The 10,267-nt window shown below is 39.5% G+C and overlaps 1 protein-coding gene across 1 annotated transcript; it reads right to left on the bottom strand.

Annotated features, from left to right (window-relative positions):
- Positions 1 to 2,481: 2,481 nt before the first annotated feature.
- Positions 2,482 to 4,382, bottom strand: LOC129763280 (dimethyladenosine transferase 2, mitochondrial). Its single transcript, XM_055762180.1, has 3 exons — positions 3,373 to 4,382; positions 2,996 to 3,315; positions 2,482 to 2,940 (listed from the first exon to the last, which is right to left on the bottom strand). The coding sequence occupies exons 1-3, from the start codon at positions 4,108 to 4,110 to the stop codon at positions 2,577 to 2,579; spliced, it is 1,422 nt and encodes a 473-aa protein (XP_055618155.1). The 5' UTR covers positions 4,111 to 4,382; the 3' UTR covers positions 2,482 to 2,576.
- Between the last annotated feature and the right edge of the window lie 5,885 nt (positions 4,383 to 10,267).

Below are 10,267 nucleotides of genomic sequence, written 5' to 3' on the forward strand. Positions count from 1 at the left end.
TTCACCGAGAATCAAAAGAAAACACAACAATGATTCAATGATTCAAAAACAAATAGTCAGGAGTGAAAGAAAGTCCTAAATTGATTGTTATAAAAGCGTTAAGCCTAATTATTCTTAATTGTATATCCTATATTATTGTAAGTAAGCTAGTAAATCGATTGTGCTATGTCTAATGCTAAAACTAAATTTACAGCTGCAAATCGAGAGAACGAAGATTCTTAAAAATAACCCCACCTCCAACGAACTAAACAAACGAGACACTAAACGTAAGTTCTCTAAATCTAAATCTAGCTGCAACACAGAAAAACTTATGATAGTGTACCTTAAAATTAATATGTACAATTTAAAACTACTTCTATTCCTGAAACTACTATGTACAATAGAACCATTTTAATGTATTGATTTATACCTACGGTAGGGATTTTTTAACATCGTCGTCATCGCCATCGCCATTGTATTGCGTATTGAAATAAACGTTTAAAAAACCGGAAAATTGTTTCTCTTCCGTTGCGGTTGCAACACATGTGTTTTTTTTATCTGACTAAATTAATGATGGTATTTAGTTACTTTTAGTTTTTTTAGTTATTAGTTAGTTTGAAAATATTGTGAAGTCTACAAAAGTTTGAGCATCGCGCGCGTTAACAGGCGTAGAAAAATGAGATTGAATAAATGCAAAAGAAAATTAATTTCCAAGAGTAATGAACTTCATTTAGAAGGGTCCAATGTGAAAATTGGAATGAAGCTGGGGATAGCCAAACCTGAATACTCGTAAACTCTTCTGTGTAGTAGAAGGTTACAACGAGATTTTTCAAGGTTGTGGCAAATCTGATTGCAGATTCCGATAAACACGTTTGTCCCTAAGTTATGTAGAACCTGAAGCGTCAGTAAAACTCATTTGAAGGGTCTAATGAGTAAGCTGGGATGATGCTGGGGATAGTCCAACCGGAATACTGGTAAACTTATCTGTTAAGTAGATGGTTATAAGGAGATTTTTCTGGGTTGTGGCAGATCTGATTGCGTGTGCCAGTAAACATGTTTGTATTTCGATTATGAAGGGAAATGTTGGCTAGAACTAGGCTTGGGTTTGCTCAGCTGTCTGAGCTTGATGACGATCGCATCAGCAGAGAGTTATCGGGAATCTAGTAAAGCGGGAAGACTCTTGTAAATTCACGGCTGTTACAGACATAGTCATTGGGTTCAATTCCTGATTGATCAAGGATTTTTTCGGCTTGGAAATTTTCTTAAAATGCCACGGATGAAATGCGCTCACGCAATGCTTCAATATGTTCATTTGGTAAAATTTCTATGTCTGTGACAAACCAGTCCGTTCTTTCATTTTTTTTAATTATCTTGCTTACTGGTTCAGTTTGATGATGTAAAGGAAAATTCTAACATATAATTATCATTAAGATAACTCGTCCAGCTCAAACCATTGTAGGGGAATGAGGTGGGACCATCATTATTAGAAAATAAATTAAGTAAAAAGTAAAAGTAATTAAGTAATAGTCAGTTCCTATTGGTCAAATTTCTATTAATGTGGGACATCCCTACAGGCATACAAACATACATAAAAGCAGTTCAAGCTAAATAAAATCTTTGATAAAGTAATTTGCTATTTTGTGATTGCGGCCATCTTGGATTTGGTTTTTTTATGACCTACTATTCAAGCCCTTTCATTTGATACCCATATTGATGGGGGTTTGACATAATATGTAGCCATTTGGTAGGATTTTGATGGATTTTAATTTTTCATAAATAACCGTGTTCTACTAGTGGAGCCCTTTCATTAGATACCCATAATAATAAGGTTTTGAGAAAATATGTAGTCCGCTATTTTGTAGTGGAAGCCATCTTGAATTTGCATTTTAATGAATAACTGTGTTCTACTATTCAAGCCCTTTCATTTGATACCCATATTGACGGGGTTTTGACATAATATGTAGTCCGCCATTTGGTAGTGGCAGCCATCTTGGATTTGCATTTTTCATGAATAACAGTGTTCTACTAGTCAAGCCCTTTCATTTGATAGCCGTATTGATGGAGTTTTGGGAATCCCATATCGATGAGGTTTTGAGAAAATATGTGATCCGCCATTTTGTATTTTCAAGATCATGAAATACGCAGTTTTATAACAATTACAGAGATAAAGGTGTGTTCCAAATTTCAAATCAATCGGTCAACAGAAAGGGGGTCAAAATTCTATTAATGTGTGTCAGCGCTACAGACAAACATGTTACAAACATACAAACAGATTACAGGGCAAGCTAAATAAAACCGTTTAAAAAAGTTACATCCGTGTTCCTAGGTTCAGACCTTCCTACTTGTTTTAGTTGCAGTAGAACCTGAATATTATCAATCGATTGCCAGGATTTGTAAGCTGTAAAAGAAAATGTTAAAGTACATATCACAAAAAGTTTAGCTTCGGCTTTTATATTTGCCGAAAAGGATGTGATAATCATGAAACACAAACGACTCCTGCGATTTGTGAGAGGTACTTGGAGTTCTTGGAGAACACGCTTCGCCCAATTTATATCGAACACTTATATTTGAAACCATCTCCCCTAAACAACACATGTTTAAGTAACATTTCTCTCCGGATCTTCAGACTCGGGGAACCCATCATCTAATGCATCTTCTCCAGCTGAATGGTTGGACCGCACGAATCGTTGCTTCACACTATATTGCTCCAATGCTTGCAGAAATGGTGATTGTTGGAACTCAGGCCAATTAATAAACTCATTGAACAATGCCAGTATCTGCGACGGCGTCAGTTCACCAAACTCCGTGTAGATGTTTATCCGAGGAGGAAAATCATTCTTTTTGAGCGGTGAAGACTTGAGTTGTACTGCAGACTGTTCATCCACATTGGCCTGGATACGATTCGATGGGGTATAGTTATGATGTAGAATTAGTCTGGTTCCACATGTTGGAATCCATCGCCTGCAAATATCGCAAGTTAGATTGAAACACTTGAACGTTATCAACGGATACTTACTCTAACGCAGGAATAATTCGATTTTTCCGACTGATCAAGTGCTGGTAAACAAAAAATGATAACAGATTCAAATTATCCACCAGGCAGTTGTCGAATAGATCTTTCCTGGGAATTACTCGCATCAGATACCACTCCTCTGTTCCAATTCCCTTCATCTCAGTGAACTGAGTTTTGATTTTCCGGGCGACGCTATTCGGTGGCCAAGGCAAAAAATCCCGTCGCTTTAATTTAGTCAGAAATTCATGTTCGAAAAACAATTGGAACAAAACGGTGCCGCTGCGGTAGAACTTGTAGCCAGCCTCTTTAGTGCAAGTCAACTGCTACTGAAACAGAAACACACAAGGAACACAAGGTATACGAAAGTTTCATCTAACTACCTTATAAATCAATGGTGGGACAGCAAGGTACATCTCACATCTACCCAATGTGAAAAGATCTTTTTGATGTTGGATTCCATTGATAAGCGATTTGAAAAACGCCATTGTGTCCACTGCGCTAAATAATCGTAGGTTTGTCCCTTCATCCTCCCACTGTTTTCGGGGTAAACCGTCCAGCAGCTTCTTCATTCTGTTGCCCTCGTCTATACTGTCCAAATAGGAATATCTTCCCTGTGCGTTGAAATCGTCCAGCTTGAACCGGATTTGTTTCGATACGCTCGAGTCGAGAGAAGCGATCAACTGTTTCAAACCAGGTTCGAAGAAAGCGTCCTTTTCGATCAACATCAAGCTGCCAAACTTTTTCCGTACTATTTCTCTAGTGAGTGTGCCCGGTCCTGGATTAATCTCCGTCAAGAAAGTATCCTGTGGCATAGCATCCGTGAGATGGCCACAAATTACCTTGGCACATTCCGTAGACGCAACATAGTACCGTTCTTTGTACCGACTGTCGCATTTTAGAAGAGTGGGTGGCACACTTTCAAGTATCCTGTGGTTGTTGCTTGATTGGAAGTAATTCGTTTGCTCTTGAGAGGGACACTCGCCTAAAACTGGATCTTTCACCCGAACTTTCTTCTTACGTTCCTTCACGGCGACCTTGGTGCATAATGTTCTTGGATAACTAACTTTGAAAACATGTTCCCTGAGCAGATGTTTTAATGCTAGATAGTTACTGTGCATTATTTGCAATTATATTCTTGGAACGCGTTCGTACTTCTACAATCCGACTTAAGAAGAAAAAATGTAAACAAAACTATACTGGTAGTGTTGCCAGTTTGAGCTTTCGTATCTAATTGGAGTTCTTCCCGACCGGTTGAATGTACAGTCAAACCTGTTTTTGTACGACTTCATTATTAAATCGAAACTTGACTCGATATAATAAAATCACACAAAAACAGTCACATAAAACAGGTTTGACTGTATAGGGGCTGTCCACACACCACATGGACAGAAAAAGCCTAATTTTAGACACCCCCTCTTCCTCTGTGGACATTTCATACTCTTCTCCCTGTTGTCCACGTAAACATTTCTCCAGTTTTTGGGAAAATATCTATAATTTTTTTTTCGTTTTTTCATTGGAGTCTGGCTGTTTCAGTTTTAAAAATCAGACAATGATATCAAGCACTTTGTTCGAAAACAGTTATTGACGTTTATCGAAAAACAAGCGAATTTCGAAACAATACAATAAAAAAACGATGTTGGTATTTAGAGCAACATTTCAAAAGGGCCTACCCAGCAAACATTAAATCGTATAATTTTGCACGTGCCAAGTCTTACAAGAAATCCGAATAAATCATAATCGCATATAATATCAACCAAAGTATGTATCGTGTATATTTGAAATCGCATAAAATGTAAAAACTCGATTTTATATACCATTATCAAATTAAGTCGCAATTCGGTATAATAAACATCAATTTTATGATGTACATTGTCGTAAAATATATTTAATCCGCATCATATGCGTATATTACGCTGATGTAGTTTGTGTGTCGTATAAGCGTATAATTTGTATCGATTCAGTGCTGTAGTGAATTGTGTTACATGCTGAAGAAAATCATGAAACAGTAAATCATATTAGATCCTAATAAAGAACATATTACATCATATTGAAATGCTGATGCACTCGAAAGTTTTAACCGCTGTTGATATAATCTAAGGAACTGGAGTTCCCTAGATGCTTGCTATGAAGGCAAGACTTTTCGCTCGTCCTCTCTCGAGCGCTTCGTGATTAATCTAGGGAACTTATTTCCCTAGATGTCGGCAATTGAGGCCTGAGAATCACGGTTTAAATTTATTAAAGCCAGGGATCTATTTCCCTGGACTTGGTTGGTCTCTTATGGGCTAAGCCCCTTTGCGTGAACAAATCCCGGCTAGGGCAGCCACAAAACTTCAACCTCTTCCGGCTCCAGTGCGGTCCGGTGAAGCGAAGCAAATGGTCTGCTTTTCGGATTGGGATTTGTTCCTTTTGGTTATACCTTTTATAGCGTGGCGCCTGGTTGCCAACGCTTGGGTGTATCCGGATTCTGATGCGTGACGCCTGGTTGTCAACGCTTGGTGGATTTTCGGATCACGAATTGAACTTTGAACTACGAACTTTGATTTTGAACTAACGAATTAGACTTCTGATTTGAACTGTTTGATTTGAATTTTGAAATGGACTCAACAATTGGACTGACTTCATTCCGTCCTGACTTAGACTATATATACAATTTTTAAGGGAGAGAACAATCTCCCTTTCCTATTCTCACAGATAACCAACCACGTGGTTATCTGCCCTCGAATTTCTCAGCGTGGGATTTTTCCCAGCTGTTTCCTACTCAGATAGCCGAAACACATCGGTTATCTGTATTTACCACATGGAACCTTTTCCACTTGTTTGTGGCCCTATGCTTCTCCCGTCATTCGCGCTTATCTCTGGTGCGCCGAAGAGGACGGGTCCTAAACAAATTAGTGCGCTTCGCGCATGTTTACGCCTATCGTAAAACATATGCCTGATTATTTTTCCCGCCTGTTCTGTGCGGTCCTAATCTAATCTACCAGCGTGAGAATTTCTGTTTCTCTTCCTCCACTACGCCACCGCGTAGAGTCCCAAACAAACATATGCCCTAAATTGCGTGCGTCATAAATTTACGCCGCTTATCGCTTAAACGCATGCGTTTAGCGTCCTATTTGGTCTTCGGTCCTTCGCTCTCAAGCGATAAGGCGCGAGACCATGCGGTTAGCAATTAGGTTTTGACTCCCACATGGGAATCTAAATAAACGCTGTGGTTTACACGCCTTTTCCTTTTTCGGCCCTTCGCACATTTCATGCGATAAGGCACAAACCTAACTTTGCTAATTGCCGTCATTAAATATTTATTTTTGTCTGGCTCCCGGTCTGGGCCGCACTTGATCAAACTAGCACCCCTTGGGTGGCCCGGTGCTCTCGCTTGGGTCTTATCTAAACTCATAAGGCTCGGATGTAAAAACATCTGGCACGGTAATCTTGTTGGAAGCTAAAGACGGAAGAGAAACAGTCCCTTTTCGCTGGTATTGATTTTTATTTGCGCCTGTTGCGCTTATCTCATACAGACCCAGGCTGAGTCAAAACAGATGCTCGCCTGAATCTGTTTACAAATAAATTTGTTCTTCTCTATAATTGCCAAATGCGCTACAATATCAAAATTTACATTGCGCCTGGAAGCGCTCCTATCTTTTTATTATTTTCAATTTTACTGGGTCCGTAACATTCCGGCCCTGATAAATCAACTAGATTTATAAATTCTGGAACGGACCCTATGCTATCTGTATCTTATGTATAGAGTTGTTACATTATTTCGGAAGTTTCAATTTATTTTACATTGATCCTTATAACCTAACAAAGTTTCAAATCACTTTATTATCTTCTTCGGCATTCGCCTGATCCCAATGGATGTCCCTTCAATGCTTGGTCCTTGGAAACTTCCTTCATATTGACTCTGGTACGAGTTTACTTCAGTTGGCTGCTCCTCTTTCGGATATTGGTGCTCTGGTAGCGAGCACTGATATCTTTTCCTTGGTGGTTAACTTAATTTGGTTGACCTCTGCGATTGTTGTCCATTGCTCTGGCTTCGAGCTCCGACATCCTCATGGGAATACTTGATAGGCGTACCTTCTTTAGGTTACGGTACGCAAAAAGGATCAATATTATCGTGATTAATCCTGCAATTGACGATACTCCGATCCAGATATGGTGATGCTTGATTTTCGGAGAGTCGTTCATCTCCGTGTTCTCTTGTAGATTTTTATAAGGGTTGATGGACCATGGCGTGGTTGTTTTTACTGTTGTTTTGGCTTCTATTTCTAAGCTGACGTCGATATGGCTCCGAGGTTTAAAATATGTCAGCATTCTTTTGCTGTTTCCGTTTAAGGTTGCGTATATTGTTCCGTTCTTTGTCTGCATTCTGCAGTCTGGTGTCATTTCTACGATTGCTGCTTCGTACGGTGGAGATATTATGGAGTTCTCGCAGCTTATGATTATTGTACTTGGTTTGCTTGTATAGTAAACCACTGAGTTTGGCGTTGGCAATCTTTTCAAGATCGTGTAGTTATCGGGCATCCGATGAACTGCGCATTTTGGCCTTGTATTTTTATTCGTTAGTGTCGCAGATACACAATCCGGAACTTTGAAGATTTGCGGTTGACTTATTATCGTATGACTTTGATTCAGTGGTGCCATGTCGTTTGTGGGGTAGAAATATTCTCCATGATCGTTGATAGCTATGTATGGTTTCTCCACCATAATTTGAGTTCTATTGATGGGATCAGGAATGGCCGTTACTTCGAACACTTCGAAACTTTCCTTGCTGATTAGGATTGTTGTCATGACCACTATTATAGTATCATTAACTGTTTGATACTCGTACTTAGTCGCTAATGGGTGATCTAGTATTGCGTATCCAGCTGGTAGTTGATTGGTAATATTTACGTGTATTTCGTGTAACTCCTGCTTGCTTAACGGGTACGAGCGCAATGTTCTATACTTCGTAAGTATCTCGTCTATAGTTTCGCGGGCTAACAAAGCTACCTCCATTGCTTTCCTTAAGGATATTTGTACTCGATCTTCTGCATAGTTTTTCTTCACGTATTCTAGACCCTCATGAAGTGCTGAGATCTTGGTTGAAAACGTGTTTCCCATTTCTAACGCCCTGTTGTTCATGATGTCGATGGAATGGGTAATTTTATGTATTCTTTCGTCCTCATTAATACGCATGGCTTCGATCTCATCATCAACATCGCTGCTTCCAAATAGAATATCTTTCAGGAACCCAAATATTCCTTTACTTCGGCGTACTCTCATGGATCGTTGCACTTCATTACGTGCGTTGATGGCTTGGCGTTGCAGTGACTCGAATAATTGGTCCAAATTTTCATCCTGCCTTATTCTTTTCATTTTTTGGAAAGTTATGAACAAGCTGTCATGTATGTTATTTATGGTCTTGACGTCTTCTGGGGAACGTACCTTGGTATTTAATTTGGTTTCCCATGTTCCTTTTTTTATTATGCAGGTACTTAAATGGCTGAATATTAGTCCACTCTCTTCTATGGGCTTTATTTGCAGGGTATTACCGAATGACAGTATGGCTGCGACAGTAAGTATTGTTGTAGCGATTTTGGAGGCTGGCTTTATTTTCCTTTTCCGTGAAGGCTTAGTGGTTGATTTTTTTAATTCATCTGCTGCTTTCTTTACTTCGTCTTCGTCGACCTTAGACCTCTTTCCCCAATTCGGGAAATTCATGTTTACGTGTTTCCTTTTTGTGGTTTTAGGGATATTCGCCTTGCTTGTCGATGATAAAACTGCCGTTGTTGGATTTACTTCTCTTCTGTTTATTTTCACCACGTTACTTATTGGCTTCTGTTGTATACCTCTCGGAGTGTCTATCTCTACCTGACGTAGTTGGTTATTTGTTGTAGCAATTACTTTCCCTTTTAGCCATTTGCCTGGAGGGGCTTCGTCGTCTGGGGTTAAGACGAAGTCGTTGATGTTTATCGGATCGGCCTTTCGTGTGAGCTTGTCACGCTTTACCAGGGTAAGCAAATATTTATTTTTCCACTGGTACCAAAACATGTCGAAAAGATGTTGAATTTCCCTTCGGTGTTTTATTTCACTATCGTTGAATGTTGGGTAGTCTCCCGCGTGACCTAGCAAACGGTGAAATGGTGTTAATATTTCAGCTTCCATTCGGGAGATGGGTATTTGTGTCAATGGTCGAGAGTTAATTATATACTCTGCCCTTGATAATGCGGCTTGAGCACTTAATGCTGACATTCTTTGCTTAAATACTTTTGCTAGCGATGATTTAATTATCTCGCCTAGCTCTCCATATTCTAATGATGTGGACGCATTAGTTTGCCAGAATAACTCTTTTCTTCTGGCTTCCCCATTCTTCATTCTTCCGTCGATCTCCGTCAACATTGTTCGTAATGCTTGTTCTGAATCGGTGAACGCCGTTTCATTGGAACTTTGAAGACTAAAGAGCCTCCCTCCTTGTTGATGAATCTTATCTAGGATAGCCATGAAGGTATTGAAATTGAAGCTTGCGGCCATCTTGAGTTGAACAGCCGCGGTTTTGACGCAAAAAATTATTGCACACCATCTTTTTTCAGTTCTTCCTTCTTCCGTTACTTCGAACGGTCCAAAATAGAAAATCTCGCATTTAGCGAACGGATGAAGCTGATGATCGTTGTTAATTGGTGTCGCAGTTTCTTGCAGATCTCGTTGTACGTTAATCAGTATAGATTTGATATTTGGAATCCAATATGTTTTTTGTAATTCCCTTATGGTGGCCTTTTCGTCGTGCTGAAGATGCTTGTACATTGCCTTTACTATTTTAAGTACGAGTTGGTGTTTTTGGGGCAGTATTATCGGATTTTTATTATCCTTACTCCTGCTTCTTATTATTCCGGCTTCGTCTAGAAAAGGTTTGTAACTGGATAGAATTCCTGTCTTTATAATCTCTGCCTTACGGAGTACTTCCAACTCCGTCGAGAAGGATGTTGATTGAATCAACTTATATAATTCGGTTTCAGCTTGTGGATGACTTTGTACTTGCAATGCCGAACAGGAGCTGAGAATTTTCCATGAATCCATTTCTTCATTTGTCTCCGCAATTGTTTGTGTCGGTACGGTGTCCTCTTGATGGATCATGATGTGTCCGCAGTCCTCTGATGTTGAAATGTTTCCGAACATAAACCAGCCTAGTTTGGTACGAATGGCGATTGGTTCGTCTTCTTTTCTCATTCGCCTCTCGAATGGAACTAAAAGGTGACTATGACTTAACCCTATCAATATGGTGGGGCGTACATCTGTATAGCT

This window comes from Toxorhynchites rutilus, chromosome 1, assembly GCF_029784135.1.
Source record: "Toxorhynchites rutilus septentrionalis strain SRP chromosome 1, ASM2978413v1, whole genome shotgun sequence".
Lineage (NCBI taxonomy): Eukaryota > Metazoa > Arthropoda > Insecta > Diptera > Culicidae > Toxorhynchites > Toxorhynchites rutilus.

Bases quoted from the DNA above. Each gene is read 5' to 3' on its own strand.
- LOC129763280 (XM_055762180.1), bottom strand. From the start codon at position 4,110: ATGCACAGTAACTATCTAGCATTAAAACATCTGCTCAGGGAACATGTT. The intron at 3,316-3,372 runs GTAGTTAGATGA...CTGTTTCAGTAG, and splicing joins TCCCACCATTGATTTATAAG to CAGTTGACTTGCACTAAAGA. The intron at 2,941-2,995 runs GTAAGTATCCGT...CGATATTTGCAG, and splicing joins CGAATTATTCCTGCGTTAGA to GCGATGGATTCCAACATGTG.